The 18,209-nt window shown below is 41.9% G+C and overlaps 1 protein-coding gene across 1 annotated transcript; it reads right to left on the reverse strand.

Annotated features, from left to right (window-relative positions):
- Positions 1-580: 580 nt before the first annotated feature.
- Positions 581-17,544, reverse strand: serinc2l (serine incorporator 2, like). Its single transcript, XM_079504178.1, has 10 exons — positions 17,385-17,544; positions 15,640-15,801; positions 14,767-14,969; positions 14,368-14,447; positions 13,302-13,439; positions 11,446-11,615; positions 10,577-10,667; positions 8,162-8,321; positions 5,804-6,010; positions 581-3,436 (listed from the first exon to the last, which is right to left on the reverse strand). The coding sequence occupies exons 1-10, from the start codon at positions 17,421-17,423 to the stop codon at positions 3,298-3,300; spliced, it is 1,389 nt and encodes a 462-aa protein (XP_079360304.1). The 5' UTR covers positions 17,424-17,544; the 3' UTR covers positions 581-3,297.
- Positions 17,545-18,209: the final 665 nt, after the last annotated feature.

Consider the following 18,209-nt stretch of genomic DNA (forward strand, 5'->3'; position numbering starts at 1 on the left):
AAACATTTCCAATGTCATTGAATGAAATGGGCCTGTGCCTCCTAAATGGTGGAGGGGGTGGGGGGTTACAAATGGGTCCTTACAGCTTTGTAACTCTGAGAGTTATGGTGGTTCTTAAAATTTTTGAGAACCACCGGTATTGTATTTGTGTAGTATACATGTATACTATAGCAGACGTGAAGACCACATACTAGCTCTCAAAAGTGTGATACCCGATTCCGTAAACGGTTCCAAATGTGATGGAACCGATTCCATTTCTTCAATATTGGATACGGTTCCTGCGGTTTCTCCAGGTCCAGATCCCAACCCTAGCCTTGAGGCATGCAAACTGCTGCCTCACCAGGGTGCATACATAGTTTAGACTAGTCATTGGTTAGACATGGGTTAAGGTTTAGGTGTGCTGCCCTGTGGGAGGTTAGGGTTAGGGTGAATGTTTGAGATAGGTTGTAGTTGTAGGACTAATGACTGGTCTAACCAATGACTAGTCTAAACTAAGTACTGTCTAAACTAAGTACTGCACCCGCCTCACCACCATGTCTGAGGAAAGGCACAAGAAGTACGCATAGGAATTATTAGCGTGTTCTTTTCTTTTGGAAACGCAGGACTATAGAAAGGCACATTTTAAGAAAACATTTCTTCTAGCTGACAATTCTTCATTCAATCAATACTGAAGGATCATCATCCCAACCGATGAAGTCATTAGCAGGGCAAACATATTGAAATACCTACTATATTCTGCATGCCTCATACGGTATAAATCGGACAGAATTTTCATTGTCATTTCCATTCACAATACTCATCCACTCGGGGTGTTAATACATTTGAAATGCTGGGAAATACACAACTCTAGTCTAGTGTGTAGTAGTGTATGTAGACAATTCAAGTTTTCTTCCCCCAGAATGTGCCAAAAAAACCATTCTCACTACATGTTACATTACATACAAAATATACTGATTTGATTAGAATTCTATTCATATTCAAATAGAGGCAAATATATGATGCATGACATTACTGTACCACCCACCAACGGCATCAATACCATTTAAACACATCATCACTGAAATGCATTGTCATTGTTACGTAAACTGCCACACAAATTCCCTTTTTCCATCACATCACTAGAGCACATTCTGCCAACATACAGGTGGTATTTAGTGTTTGCCCAGCGGTGTGAAGTAAAGTTCAGGATATCATCAGCAGCACTAGGGAGGAATGCACCGATATGGACATTCTGGGCCCATACAATACCACTATTTAACCCACTATTGCCGGGAAAGCATCTGTGTCATTTTAGATTTTTGCGTTGGCTATTCACAAATAGCAGATGTACAATCTCACAAGACCCCATGGGTCTTGAAACGTTGAATCCTAATAAAATACTACTGGGAGCTTAAGAACGATGTGCAGACATCCTACCTTCTTTCTGCAAAACAATGTTGCCTCACAACAACAGAAAAACTTTGGCTAACTGCCATCGGTGAATGTCAACTTATTTGCCGATATGCCGATGGCAGTCAACGAGGCGAATAGCGGCCGATATCGACATAAAGCTGATATATCGGTGCATCCCTAAAATAATCAGCAGTCTGAATTCGATGCTGATGTTTGTCAATCAGTCGTAGACTCGGTACCCAGGCTTTTATTTCCGTTCGCATAAATCAGTCGTTGACACCTATAGTGCGTATACATGTGCACGTGCATGAACATGCATGAATGGTCGTGCACGTGCATGCTGAACGTGCACATTGATTTCAGGGTCCCGGTTTAAAAGTAAGGGTCTTCTTAGTAGTCTGTAAAAGACTGTTACTTTAGGCTGAAAAGACTACTAAAAGACTGTTACTTGTGAGTGCGGTTGTTTTTGATGTCATCATTGTTGCGTGTATGGGGCTCAGAAGCCTGTCAAGAGGCTGCATGCACAGATTGCACACTAAAGTGCAGGAGGGGGACACAGTGTGGTGGTGAGCCATAGGGTGTGTCCACATCTCTGGTCTTATCTCACCGCTACACCCAGGCTCAGAGGGGGCTCTGAAGAGGGTTTCCCTGCCAATCAGGGAAACCCCCCCCACACACACACACACACACACTCCTTGTTTGTATACCTCTGAGATGGAATCCCCCCCTCACTGAAACATGTCAGATATCGAGTACCTTATTATACTGAGTCATTACTTATGTACCTTATAACTGAGGCATTGCTATATTAGCCTGGTTAATAAACCAGACCGAATCAGCCGTTGGCAAAAAAAAATTGCCTACCAGCGGATTACGGTCTGGCGAGGCTCAGTAGCACGCCTCTTTCCTACAACCGAGAACAGGTCGGACCAATCGGGACACGGTATGCAATATGGGCGGGCTTTGGTACAGTGACGTTCAATGCTTGAGACTTTTGACTGACAGTAGCTCTGACCAATTGCGTCAAAGAGAAAATGTTTGAACCCGCCCCCCGGGAAATGAAATCCAAGTGGAGCCAGCCCAGACTAATATACCGCGACAGTGTTGTGTGATATTAGTCTGGCTTATTAGCCAGGCTATTGCTATATAGTATCTGAGCTTCCTGGTGAAATCGCCAAAAGGAAATCAAACTACTTTGCGTGGCTGAAAAAAAAAGAAAAACGGTTGTGGTCAGCATAGTCTCGCATAGCCAGGCAACTATTCCACAATCTTCGAATGCTACATACTACATAGTTGTAGTTCCAGACTCTATATAGTATATAGAGTCTGGAACTACACCTCCCAAAACCCGAGGCAGGAAGCTGTCATCTGTTCATTTCCGTTGATGTAAAATATATTTTAAAATATCTTATTTTATTTCTGAATTGACATTTCTCCTAAGCAGCAGGCTATGCTTAGATGATTTTGAGCTATAATATTAGGATACGTTTGTGTGACGGTAAAGACGAAACGGAAGCGGGGAGGAGGCGTCAAATTCGCTTCATCCTCTGATCATCAACAGAGCTTCCGTTGCTCTAGACTGTATGACTGGAAGCATTTGAAATTTGTGGGAGGCAACAGCCTTGCCACGCGAGACTATGGGCAGCATGACGATTAAAAGGCAAACGTGAAAGTGACATTACATAGTATCCTACTGTACAACTTCACAGAAATGATCAAAGGAAGCAGCCAAGAGGAGTAAACAACAGAAATGAGCAAACCTCAAACTATAACGATAATAATATTCATCAAACATTTCTCCCTTTACAATATCCTTCATAGTATAATTCTTAATTTTAGGATTAAAACAGCAACTATATAACCACTTCATGACGACGGTGATGATGATGTGGACGACCAGTGCATCTAGTTGAATTCTCGGTCTGGGAACATGAGCGGGGCGACCAGGGTCCAGAGGTACAGAACCAGACCCAGCCAGCTGGAGCTGATCTTCACCCACACCGCTGGCATGCTGCTCTGCATGGCCTGCATGGTGGTGTCTGGCCTGGATGGACGGAGCACACAACAGGACAGACCATTCACTATTTAGGCCAGTTAGTACTGCTCAAACTTTTTCATGTCAAGGTTAGGACACCCAAATGGATATGTATTTGCTCGCAGTGCTGCACAAAGTGACGTGCTCTGAGCTTGTAGAGGTCTGTACAGGCCCCTCCCCCCCCCCCCCCCCCCCCCCCTGCCGAAAATAGCTGATCTACAAGCTTGCGACGTGTTGCTGCCAATCAATACAATTACTTGCTGAGAACAGGCCATTTCTCTCTCCCATTTCTGAACACTGTGCTTTTTGAGATGTCATTGAGGCCTGTGCCCTCTAGTGGTAGAGAGGAGAACGGTAGCCTGGCATGGTAGATATTATGCAGTGACGGTTGTCACATGATTTGCCTGCAGCCGGTTTAGGTTATTTAAAAAGGCTTTAAATGTCAGAGACTGCTCCAGAGCCTTCCTTCTTCAGTCCTAAAGACAGGATTCGAATAGTGGAGGCTAAATAGTCTACATCCTTTATAAATAGTGGAGGGACATTCAGGACCTTCTGACTAGGGTTGGGATTCGGAACCGGGTCCATTTCAGACCCGGTTCCGACATTGCGGATCCGGAGCCGGTTCCATGGTTTTTTTATTAACGGTTCCCCAAACGGTTCTCATCAGTCGTCATTTAGCTCTGCTGTGTCTGTGCATGCATGCATGCAGAGCCACGTTACTGGGGTGACGTCTACTACTTGACATGAGTGAGTAGATTAATCGTGTGACTCGTGTAGGCGTATTGATTTTGAGATGTTTCCTCAATGTGGACGTGCAACTGGTGCAAGTTGCAACAACCTTTGCAGGAAACTATGGCATCGCATTTATTGCACTTTGCGATGAGTGAGTGAGTGAGTGGGGCAGATACCACTGTTCTGTGCATTCAGCGAGCGGTCACCGCCGCGGAGCGAGTGTGGTTAACAGAGAGGGAAATGACTGAGGCTGAGAAGGACGCAAAGTGCAATAAATGCGATGCCATAGTTTCCTGCAAAGGTTGTTGCAACTTGCACCAGTTGCATGACCACATTGAGGAAACATCTCAAAATCAATCAACTATAGAGCCATGAATTAAATAAAAATCAATTTGTCTGCACTTATTTTTACAACTTATAAGCAACTCAACTGCTTTTGATTTGGCTCTAAATGAATCGCGCAACTGTTGAGAGCTCAGCCTTTAGGTGCATATATACATCCATACATTGATTACTTTATAAACAGTTTGCAGAAAAAAGCACAGGAACATAGCCTTTCAATACAGGTCTGGAGGAGGATTTTATAACCCAAGAAAGCACTATGGCTTGTTTCCATTAGGGTAACTGGGGTCCTTCATATTAAATTAATCTGAATATTAAAGACACAACATTTGTCACCACAACAATATCATTATTGCAATGTGTACTGTATATTTAATATACAGTATAAATTGCAACAATGATATTGTCGTGGTGGCTAGCTGGTGGTGGTGAAGTTTAAATAATAGTGCCACCTCATAATTGTAAAGTGCAAATACAATAATTTAATTTGTGTTTATTAAGTACTTGGTTAGGTTAGTTATAATATAAGCATAATATATGTCAGAAAAAAAGGGGAAAAAAATAATATTAGGAACCGTTAAGGGAACCGTTAGGAACCGGAACCGTTAAGAGGGATCCGGTAAGGATCCAGAACCGTTAAAATCCTAACGAATCCCAACCCTACTTCTGACCCCCCTTCTCGCCTATGGTCCTGAACATAAGAATAAGGGTTTACCATGATGTACATACAGCACCGTTTCCCAAACACTGGGTCTGTGTGTCACAGACGGGTCCCTTTATTTTATGTTTCCTACATTCTGTTTTTAATTAATATTATTTAAAGAAATATTCAAAAAATATTCCCCAAATAGCAAAATAAAATTCATGACTTAAAAGCAAATTCAATGATTTTTTTGGAAGTAATTTCATGAAGATATCAACGAAGAAATCTGATAAATACCACGAATACCATTGAACTGTTTAAGAAGTAGTGAAAATAATTTTCACTATATTTTGGGTCCCCGGGGCGAATATCTAATTTTTGTTTTGGTTCATGGGCTGAAAGGTTTGGGAACCACTGATGTACAGTACAGTGAGTATACGTACCGGTACAAGTTGGTGAGCGTCATCATGATGTAGAGAATAGAGATGGGTACAGGTTTTAGTTCCGACATACTATTGATCCGACGACCCAAACCCCTAACCTAACCATGTGTTGGTCCGCATGCCGGACCAACGCATGTTCCGGAGCGACGGGTGATTTCCGCACACCGGAACCTTTGGTGTGTCGGATCTGCGTGTACATCCCGTAGAGATACGTACCGGTACCAGTTGGTGAGCGTCATCATGATGTAGAGCGAGGCCAGGAATAGGTGGAAGTGGAAGAAGGAGTAGCTGTAGGCCACGGTCTCCTCCTCGTTGTCCACGGCCCGCAGGACGCCGTCTGCCCCCACCTCCCCGCCAGACGCTCCGCCCCCCTCCTCCGTCAGCATCAGCTTGTTCACCTGAGTGTTGCTGGAAGAGCGGATACTGCAGGGGGAGGAGAGAGAGAGAGAGAGAGAGAGAAGAAGAAGAAGAAGGACATTTTGATTTAGTTTTAGTTTTAGGTGCAGAGGTGACGACCGAAAACTACAACATGGCGTCACACTGCGGTGGTCACCGCTCACACAACACATCTCTCTGTTTTTGAGGGGCACTAGCCTCTCCTATATTCAGCTATAGTGTATATATATTAGTGTATGTATATTATTAAATGCCATTGACAATGACTGGAGAATTCACGTCATATGTAGACGAGCAAATCGATAATGAATGGATGATGTACGATGATAAGAGCGCCCCTCACTTCACACGGGTGTGATTTTTACTAACCACCCACGGTGGTCACCTCTCCACCGAAAACTGGACTATGAATAGGCCTTTAGTCATTTGACATTTTTTCTTTGGCTAAATCTACAGTTGATTTAGCTGAATAAAAGGTAGGTTGGTGGGCCATGATGTCGCCGTAATGGCTGATTTTAGACTTGGTTGCATGCTGAAAATAGCCAATGTGCAAGCTCACAACGTGTCGCAGTTTTGAGCTGGATTTCTTCTCCACTAGTCCGTCCCTAAAATATTGTCTAGTTTTAATTTCTTGAGAAAATTGTCAATATCTTAGTTTTAGTCAAATGTATGTGTAGGTTGTCTGATTCTGCCAACAGCATTATTGTTATTCTGACTAACCCTTTATTGAGTTCAGTCAGGTTTGTTTCTAAACTGTGGAACCATTGGCATGTAAGCCTGTATAGTATGCATTTGTGATTTTATGTAGACAATGTCTGCCTTTTGTTTGTCTCTGTATTTGTATGTTTTGTTTTTTTATGTCACTATGGACCTTGTGTCTTTAATAAAGTTTGATTGATTGATTAGTCACCAAATCGTCATAGTTTTACTCGACGGAAATTAACAGTGGAGAGAAGAAGGGTTAATGAGGGACAGCGAGAGTGATGACGAGAGAAAAACACAGGTGAAACAAAGCGTCGCTGTCGGGCAGAAACCATATTCTAACTTTTTGTGGGTTTTTTTCTTTTGTAAATGAATTACTTGATGCTTGTTCATACTACAGCGTCACACAACCGAAGCATCAAAAGTAGCAGATCTGCAGCCGTGGTTCAAGCTACTTTTGCAGTTATTGAATTTGAATAGCTGGCCTAGAGGGTACAGAATAGACATTAATCTTACCTGGCATAGAGGGTACAGAATAGACATTAATCTTACCTGGCATAGAGGGTACAGAATAGACATTAATCTTACCTGCATAGAGGGTACAGAATAGACATTAATCTTACCTGCATAGAGGGTACAGAATAGACTTTAACCTTACCTGGCATAGAGGGTACAGAATAGACTTTAATCTTACCTGCATAGAGGGTACAGAATAGACTTTAACCTTACCTGGCATAGAGGGTACAGAATAGACTTTAATCTTACCTGCATAGAGGGTACAGAATAGACATTAATCTTACCTGCATAGAGGGTACAGAATAGACTTTAATCTTACCTGCATAGAGGGTACAGAATAGACATTAATCTTACCTGCATAGAGGGTACAGAATAGACATTAATCTTACCTGCATAGAGGGTACAGAATAGACTTTAATCTTACCTGGCATAGAGGGTACAGAATAGACTTTAATCTTACCTGCATAGAGGGTACAGAATAGACTTTAATCTTACCTGCATAGAGGGTACAGAATAGACTTTAATCTTACCTGCATAGAGGGTACAGAATAGGCTTTAATCTTACCTGCATAGAGGGTACAGAATAGACTTTAACCTTACCTGCATAGAGGGTAGAGGGTACAGAATAGACATTATTCTTACCTGGCATAGAGGGTACAGAATAGACTTTAACCTTACCTGCATAGAGGGTACAGAATAGACTTTAACCTTACCTGCATAGAGGGTACAGAATAGACTTGAACCTTACCTGGCATAGAGGGTACAGAATAGACTTTAACCTTACCTGGCATAGAGGGTACAGAATAGACTTTAATCTTACCTGCATAGAGGGTACAGAATAGACTTTAACCTTACCTGCATAGAGGGTACAGAATAGACTTTAACCTTACCTGCATAGAGGGTACAGAATAGACTTTAACCTTACCTGCATAGAGGGTACAGAATAGACTTGAACCTTACCTGGCATAGAGGGTACAGAGGAGGAAGATGATGAGACCAACGATGCCCTGAGCGTCCCACCACTGCACAGGAGGCGCGGTGCTGCCGTCGGGGCCCGGGGTGGGTTCCACCAGGCTCACGTTGGACACCAGGCTCAACAGGCTGGGGTTACACTTTCTATCTGAAAACGCCACAATATGCAAATATGACGTGCTGCACACAGAATGCACACAATGATTGTTTTCAGATAGTTTAACCCATTTAAGCCTGATGTCGAAATTTAAAAAAAATTCTTCAAAATCTGAAAAACCTTATGTTATCAGTAGCGGTGCTCAATATTTCATGTCAAGGACCCCAAAAATATATGTAATATGCCTCCGCCCCCCCATCTGAAAATATGTTGTGCCAGGGACCTCCCCAGAAGCAAAGATTTGAGTTAAAATGTTCACTCTGTAATAATATATATTCAAAGATTTGAGGCACATTTTCAAAAATAGCAGACCTACAAGTTCATTGCTCTATGCTATTTTTCAGTAGCTAAAGTATAACATAATATAATGCTTTAAAACACCAAAAGAGGTTCCCGCCCAAAATGGGCTAAACTAGTGATTCTCAACCGTAATTTCAACAATGCGGCCACGGATCCCCATTTAATATGTTATCTCTGGGACCCATCTACACTGTGACATCCACAGTGTTAATGTAACTCTGAATGTACAGTACAAAATGCAAGCAAATGGAACCGCAATGGTTTCATTTGCACCCTTGGTTGGTCCCCGGACCTGATGTTGAGAACCATTGAGAACAACATGACCACATCCACGTGTAAATTACATCCACATTAAACTACAATCAGCAAGTTTTATGTCCTGAGATTCAAACCCGGCCCGCCTGTGTGTGAAATCCAAACATTTACCGGCGCTCATGCCCCTTGGCCAGGGGAGAGCGCATTTACAACAATCAAAATGTACAGTGCTGTACATGGAAGTAAGGAAACAACAGAACAGGCCTGTGCAACAACATAGTCACAGGACAAAGCAAAAGATAAAAACATTTGACACAAGGTAAACGACAAATATTCAAACATAGAAACACAGAGAAAAGAAAGGAGTCTTGAGGCAACATTAGACTGAGCACTTCAGCTTCAGGCAGTACTATTTGTCCACCACTAGGTGTCCTACCTGTCACCAAGGTAAAAAGAAAATCACTAACTGGAAGAGCAGGGGAGGGAGACCACCTCCAACCATTTCACATTTTTAAACATTTCATGTACTAGTTATATTGTATTAATATACTCTATGAGGATATATTAATGAATGTCCAGAGACTGTATTTCTGTGTCGAGTGGCCCACTTTTGTGCTTTCTGTCGACCAATAAGGGACACACGTCGACACATTGCTGGCCTGGCGGCCGGCCTGGCTGGGAATCGAACCTGCGACAACCAGGGCCTCTGGTTTTCCAGGCTGAATGACTCACTATCCACTCAGCTTCAGACTTACAAAAGCACTAGCAATGCAGATGAGGTTGGAAACTTGGCTAATAGCAGCACAATATGGAAGACCAGCTGTTGCCTGTGATGTGCTTGCCTAATTAATGAAGCCAGGCAAGCCTTCATGGGGGACAAAAGACACACACAGCTCTACAGCCTCCCGAGAGTCAAGACGCTAAAAGTACTCTGGATGCATTACCATTATTATATGGTTATAAAATGCTCAACACCTATTTAGTGCTTTTAATTATCAGAGGAAGTTGTCAAGGCTGATGATACATTTTGCTGTTAGAATTTAACTCAGCTGAGATGCATTTTTTTTTTACCCCCCAGGTTGATGTCAAGAATAATGTTTGGTATGAATAGAAACAGGTGACAGACTACAATACATTATACTGCAGTACTTCAAATGAGCACTTAAAAGCAAGAGTGTACAGAGTCTACTGTAGATTCAGCATGCATCCACCCTAGTCTAGGAGTACCGAGACTAGGATATTACATAAGACCACTCAAAAAAGGATTAATAACACAGAAATGTAGACCATCCGATAAGTATGACAATTTATGCACTCAATACTTTTGAACAAATTACTTCAATTTGGCCTGAAAAGGTGGAGAACCACTGCTGTAGATGGACAGCGGCAGTGACTAAATAGACGCCTGTAATATAGATATATAATGTTACTTATTATTATGTATTCTGTATTTGCGGACCCCCTTGAAAACGAGATGGTTCACCTCAAGGGGTTATTCCCAATAAATAATTTCAACACACAACACATGGACAGAGGCAGTGACTAAATAGATTCCTGTATAGACGAATCCACAGAGCGCTGGCCTGTAGTTACGGTTTCATTACTGGCGCAATTATGATTGCCGCTCTGTGGATTTGTCTATCGATGGACAGAGGCAGTGAGTGACTAAATAGAAGTCATTAGGGACTTACTGGGATTGTTGGTCATCGCAGACCAGGTGACGTACATGGTATAGAGGGAAATGAGGGACGCCTGGAGCAGTCCTGAATGGGGCTGGGCTGCCTGCGCGGGTGCACGCACACGCACACACACACACACACACACACACACACACACACACACACACACACACACACACACACACACACACACACACACACACACACACACACACACACACACACACACACACACACACACACACACACACACTTTGAGAGCAAAGCCACATCACCAATGTAAAATGTCCAGTAAAAATGCACTGTCCTGCAGCAATGTAGTAGTAGTAGTAGTAGTGTGCAATTGATCATCTTGTCAATATAGAGCGTATGCACATGCATAAAGTGAATGGCAAATGTTTTTGTGGTTGAACCAGCGCCAGTGGGGTTAGTCCAGCCAAGTCTATAAACAGTTTGACTCAGTGAGTCATCAAGTTCTTCATAAATTTATAAATTGACATGTTAGCAATTGTTCAGTCAATCTAATGAATGTTGTAAATCGCTTTGGATGAAGGCGCTATAATGCATTGGGGCGGGCAGAAACCTCTTATCTCATTATTCTAACTTTTTGTGTTTTGTTGGTAAATGAATGCCCTACTTAATCATACTACAGCGTCACACAAAAGTATCTCGACTGCCTTTAGAGCTTTCATCTCTGCTACATTCTTTTCAACCTTTTTTGCATTTCAATTCTGAAAAGTAACAGTTTTGGACATATGAGGGTTTCCACCGGACAGAGAAGAAATGCACCATTTACCAAAAATTGTTGTGAAGCCCACGTCACCAAGTCAACTGCTGAGGCCAAATAGACGAGACATGTTGCCGTACTACTGTACTGTTACCTGTACTTTGGGCAGGATGGAGACGATGGAGACGATGACGCAGAGGATGAGGTTGAGGCTGATGAAGACCTTGTGCTCGGTGCAGTCGTCAGGCTGGGTGTAGTAGACGTAGAAGAGCACCACCGCCACGAAGGCCATGGAGAATTGGAGGACGGTGAAGGTCAACAGACCTGCCAGAGACAATACAACACAGACACTGAGGGTTATAAACCTTTTAAAATGCCTACACCACATTCTCTATTCTGGGCATATCATAATAGGCGAAGAATTGTAGATGCACTGTAGATGTAATGTATTCCACTGCCGTCTGCCCGTTTTGTTTTTATGTTTTGTGTGGGGACTGCAGATGTAAACTAGCATCTTTTCTAAAACCGGTGTATTTACGTTGCATTCATATGTAATGTCCAAAAAAAGAAAAGAAAAAGATGGGCTACTTTCGCTATTTGATGTTACAACAAGGTTTAAGTGGTTAAACCATACAAAGCAAATAAGCAATTAAATCATCATATGGCCTAAGGCTAAGCCATTAAGCAGCGGTGGCTTAGGATTTAAGATTCCGATTCCTTAACGGCCAGTATTAGGGACAGCGGTGACCTAGGTTAGAGAAGTGCCCTTGTTGCCGGAAGGTTGCAGGTTCGATTCCCCTGACCGGCAGGAAAAATCTGTGTTGGGAGAGTGAATGGCCATAGCTCACCAAACACTGCTGAAGTGCCCTGGAGCAAGGGACTGAACTCCAAACTGCTCCAGTGGGGCTGCTTAGTGGCCAACAGTATAAGACTGTGGTTGTACTGGTCAGCTTGTGTGTGCAGGGCGTTGCTGAAAATGAGCACTTGTGCTCAGCTACAGTACTACCCTGGGTAAATACATGAAAAAACCAATGCAGTGCCATAGCGTACAAAACTAAATTATGAGCTGAGATCTATCTATCCCTGTCTACTAACAGTGGGATGGGTTTGCAGTTGCAGGTGGGTTCATTACAATTCCGGCTCTAGCAACTTACAAAGTGCAAGAGTGCTACAAAGTAACAAGGATACCGGGTAAACAACATCAAACCTACAGCAGCCTATAGCGTCTAAAAAACATCTAAATAAGCTTTAGCAATCTTTTATGTCAACAAGTAAGTTGAAGTAACCAACATACATCTGCATAGTATAACTAGTATCTATCAGTTAATGTAATACAAGGACAAATAAGGAGTGCTAGAGGGTGAGGTGGTGAGCTGAAGTGGTGCGTTTTCATAATGCAGTGAAAAATGGGGAGTGAGTCTGCAGTTCTGGCTGAGGGGCAGTTCTGGCTGAGGGGGGAGGTCATTCCACAGCTTGGTAGCCAGCAGGGAGAAGAGTCGAACGCTTGGAGCGACGGCAAGGGTGTTGTACAAAACAGAAGGACAGAAAGTTCAGCTCCGTGTTTTTTAAAACTTCTGTGCCCAAGGCTGACCAACGCCAGGCAAGTAAATATATCAAGGCACACATGTATAAGTTTCAAATCTATAGTTTTTGGGGGGCACAGTATTTGCCTCTGTGCAGGGAAATGAGTGTGCACATAGTACTGATATAAGCACATTAAAAATGACTAATATATTTTTGTATAGTTTACATTGCAATAATAATGTGTGATTGTGACAAAATTCCAAGGCGTCACCTGGACCTGGACTCCAGAGCTGACCTGAGGCATCACTAATGCACGATAAGTTCAAAGTGGCCGAGTTACTTTTTGGGACCGCTATGTGATCGCACTTGTTTGTAAGAATATACTGAATAATAGACTGAGCTGATACATTTCATTGTCTGCCAGGTTACGGTCTGTAATATGAATCCAGTCCCTGCGACGACTACGCCCACGGCACCACACCGTACCTGCATACCAGCATTTATTGTCACCGCCTTCGGCGTTCCCCACCCACACTTTGTTCCACGAGTGGGCGAAGTCGATAAGGAGAATGAGCTGGATGACGATGAAGAAGAAGGATCCCGCCATTCCAAAGTAGAACCAAACTGTTGTTGAGGTGCAGAACAAAAACAAGACACGTGGATTAAAGCAAAATAAAATCTTACGTATGGCCAAGTCCTATTATTATGGGATTTGTGTGAACAGTGTGAAAGGAGCCCCCCCACACTATAAGTGCTGTTTCCTAAACAGTTGTAAAATGATGGTGTTCTAGTCATGTTGTTTTTGCTGTTCCACATGCTGACAACCAGGTGAGGATATCACAGATTGAGGCTTTAACCTTTGCTTTATAGTAAGTATACAAGACCATTAGGGTTTTATAGAAAATGATAGTTTGACCATTCAAAATGCTCAAATCTTGTTTTTGTTTTTTAATAACCTATATTTTCGCTGTGCGACATGCTTCTATGGAATCCAAATAACTGAAATCATTCATGGCGACTGAGAACTTGAATACATGAAGACGTCATGAAAACAGCTGATCCCATGTCCCCCGGCTGTACTCAGAATAGGCCTGTATCCCAGACAGTCACTGGTGAATGATAAAGCCAGTGCACTATTTTCGATTCAATTAAAAATGTATTACAGTGGCACTCGCACTATACTAAAATCCACTAGGCAAGACTAGTTTCCTTGTACAGCCCTTTTCAACAAAAAGGCAATTCAAAATGCTACACAAAAAAAACATTAAAAGCATTAAGACAAAAACTGCTACTTTTCAGGATTGAAATTCAAAATTTTCAGAATTAGCAGATCTACAAGCTCAAAACACTTTACGCCATGCTTCGAGCTTGCAGATCTGCTACTTTTGATGCTTTGTGTGACGCTGTAGTATGATCAAGTATGCCATTAATTTACACACAAACACAAAAAGTGAAATTATGGAGATTTGCCCGACAGCAACGATTATGCCTAATAATAGCTACTGTATGTGTTGTCTGTGGTGTGAATGTGCCTGTCAAAGACTGTTAGTACCGGTATGAAATGTTCCATCTGGGATGAAGAAGGCTCCCACTGTAATCCCAACCAGAATCAGGAATTTAAAGAACCAGAAACTGGAAGATATACAACAGAATTTTAGGGGAAATCTATTATTGGCACATTGGCAGATGGATTGAAAATAACACATTAGAAACTGAATTTCTCCTTGTCCATTATAGTTATTATCTACTTAGTGCAAAATGTCCTATACTATATAAATGTCCTATATTCAGAATTTGAATATGTTCAAGAGGAAATGGAATTGGTTGATTGCTTTTTAGTTCCATACACACACAGTACACAGTATTATACTGAAACGCATGCATGGTAAATGGTAAATGGCGCATTTATATAGCATGCTACACATAAATAAAGCTGTAACAGCCCAGTTACCCATTCTGGATGACGGCACGACAGTCTTTACTGCTGCGAACGCGTAACATGATTACAAAGAAGAGGAAGAAGAAACAGGCCATGGCGAAACACATCCGGTACACAGACTTGTAGCCCACAATGACATCACAGTTCACCTGGTTCACCTGGTTTTCCACACCAGGTATGGGTATGGTGCTGCCTCCCTTACAGAACAGTGGGATCTAGAAGTCAGCAAGAAAAAAGGAAAAAAGATCAATTATGCTTTACTGAAACAATATAAGAGACTACTAAACCATGCACCATACTCCAAAAAATAAAACAAGCTTTGTTTCGGCTTCAATGTCGTGTCAATAAGAAATAAATGGGGGTCACTCAAATGTTAATTCAATTTAATTCACTGAACAAATTTCATGACAATTTGCCCATCAGATTACACGATATCTTGTGAGCAAGTGTAAGCTTTGTTCTAAGGGTGACACTAGAGAGAAGGCCATGCACCAAAACAAGTAGGGAAAGCCCATGACCATAATTTACACTTGCACACAAGATATCTCAAAGCCGCCCTGCAAATCCCAAGGTAATCCATGGAATTCGTTTGCTATGTATCTTGTTTCGTACCAAAGTGGAGAAAGGAGTAAGGACGGACTAGCATCGTCAACCCTACTGCAGTGTTATTAAGGACATTTCAAATGGGGAACGACTGACGCGTCTCATTTTCAATGAGAGGTGAGCAGGCATGTAGGAAGGAGCGGGCAATCTGACAGGCCTGACTCATTCATGCTCATCGCACACCAGAGGTGAATTGTCCAAGATCCAAGTGAGTATGTAGGTGCTGTGTCGCTTCCCGTGATAAAATACCTTTAAAGGGCACTTAGGGTACAGTTAACTCACTTCTCTGAGATATGCCTCGATTCCAGGGAGGATCATAATGACAGACACTGCAGTCCCCAAAAGCAAGAATATGGAGAAAATGAGGCGCGTGATGGTGGAGTTGTTGGAGGAGGGGCAGCAGCCGCACAGCAAGCATGGTGCTGATCCACACAGACAGGAGGCCTGAGAGGGAGAGAGAGAGAGAGAGAGAGAGAGAGAGAGAGAGAGAGATACAGAGACAGAAACACAGAGACAGAAACAGAGAGAGACAGTATCAAGCATCCACAGTACTGAGAGCCTCACGCAACGACTGGGCAATAGACAAAATTACTATTGATCTTGTGATATAATAACTTAGTGTGTACTGTAGTGTACACGCCAACAGCTAATGATTGAACCACCATATACTCACATTTTCTGTGTGAGTCAACAGTCTGGCTCGAGAGACTATGCCCACTAGGACTACTGTATGAGCAATCAGCATTTTTATGTGCCTTGTGACATGTTCATGTCACAAGGCATACGGGTCAGTTATTATGTCCTGATTTCACCCAGCCATGCAATTCGAAACTTAGTTCAATGAATTAAACGTTATTTTTATTTTATTATTTTTTAAAGATATTTTTGGGGCTTATATCTGCCTTTATAGTTTATTAAATAGTGTACAGTAAGTTGACAGGAAATAGGGAGAGAGAGATGGGGAGTGACACGCAGCAACGGTCGTCGGGACAGGGCAATTAAAAGTTATTTTAACCAATCTGTATGTTAGAATCTGTTCATACAATATAACTAGAACATCTGTATGGTAGAGTATGTTAATACAAGTATAGCTATATGACTAGTACATCTGTATGGTAGAAAATATTAATACAATTATATAACTAGTACATCGGTAGAGTATGTTAATACAATAACTAGTACATGTACAGTACAGTGGATGGAGGTGGTCTCCCTACTCTCAAGTTCCATTTAAGCACCTGCTGTCAGGTAGGAGTCGGACACCCACTAGCTGACAAGTTCCCTTCTTCCCTGGCCAGGCAGGGGATTATTTATTGCTTCAGCTTTGGATGTGAGAGACCAGGGTTCAAACCCCAGTGAGGATACAACTTTATGGACTGGAGCCCCACAAATGGCTGCGATATTACACACATTTATTTCATGTGTAATGACATGTATAATTCTAGGGCCACAGGGATTGTAGCTGTTTAAACTTTCCTGCTCTGGTCCAGTCAGTCAGTGGTCCACATTTTGCACATATACAGAGTACAGTACAGACCATGACATTATACCCGGCTGCTATCCAGGAACAGGAACCACACAGATACAGTACACAGCTGTTCATCTCAACATCTCCAATGCAAATCATGCGGTCTGCCTGCCTGCCTGTCTCTGACAGTTCTCTTCAGGACTGTATATATTTTAGAGTTCTCTATAAAACACAAACACAAACAAAATGAACCGTTTCTGCTACCTTGAACTGAAACATGGACTTACTTGAATGATGTCATTTATTCATGTAATTCCTGGGTGATTCAGTGGCTATAACGCTAACCTACGTGACATTTTCCCTGGACAAAGACATTACAACTTGAGTATATACCAGCAATAACAACAACAATACAGCTGTTAACGTTCATTTTTAATTTTAGCAAGACTTGAGATGGTGACAGCATTAGCAAAACATGCTAACAATGATTAGCCCACTATGGGACATAAAACTCTAACGTCAGTTACTCGCATTAATATAAAAAAATAAAAATACTTACACAGCTGGCGACGGACGCTAAGGCCATACACGCCCCCATTTTTTATATTTTAATATATATCTTATCTTTATTTATCATGTGTAAACATGTGAAATATACAGTTGACCGACGCGACGACGAAAGTGATCTTCTTCCACTCAAAACATAGCCTGCCAAAACAGAGCTGATCTACACGCTATCGACGCGCCGCCCCGCGCCGCGTCGATATCTTGTAGATCCGTTTTTCTTTTTCTTTTTCTTTTTTTCTTCTTTTTTTGCAGTTTCTACAGTCTGTCCTGTTTGCTGTTTCCAAAATAAAAGTATCCCCCCATGGTAACTGACTGACAGTGACTGAGAGTTACAGACAGACAGACAGACAGACAGACATTTTTTACAGTATAGATATACCTTCGTAGATCATGTAGCCTATTTTATCGTTTTTCCACATACAATGTCCAAATCGATAGCGGTAGGCGGTAGCCTACATACCGATAGTCTAATCTAAATCTAAAGATGATAGGTCGGATGTGGCTTTCCAAATCAATACAATGAACACATAAGTAGGCCTATAAATAAATAAAAATCAAGATCAGCAGCATAATCGAATCAATTATTTATTTGTCACGTCACTCATACAGGTATGTAGCACATACATAAGTTGGATGACTGCTAATAATAAACCAAAAGATAGCCTAATAAATTAATACATTAAATTAAACAAAAATTATAGGCCAGCCCACATAAAATAAAATAGTAATAATAATTATAGTCTGGATATATTAAAGTAAAACGTAAAACGAAATACATATAAATAAAGAAACAATCACTTTATCACTCAGTCAGCAT

Source organism: Electrona antarctica (genome assembly GCF_951216825.1).
Source record: "Electrona antarctica genome assembly, chromosome: 6".
NCBI classification, from domain to species: domain Eukaryota; kingdom Metazoa; phylum Chordata; class Actinopteri; order Myctophiformes; family Myctophidae; genus Electrona; species Electrona antarctica.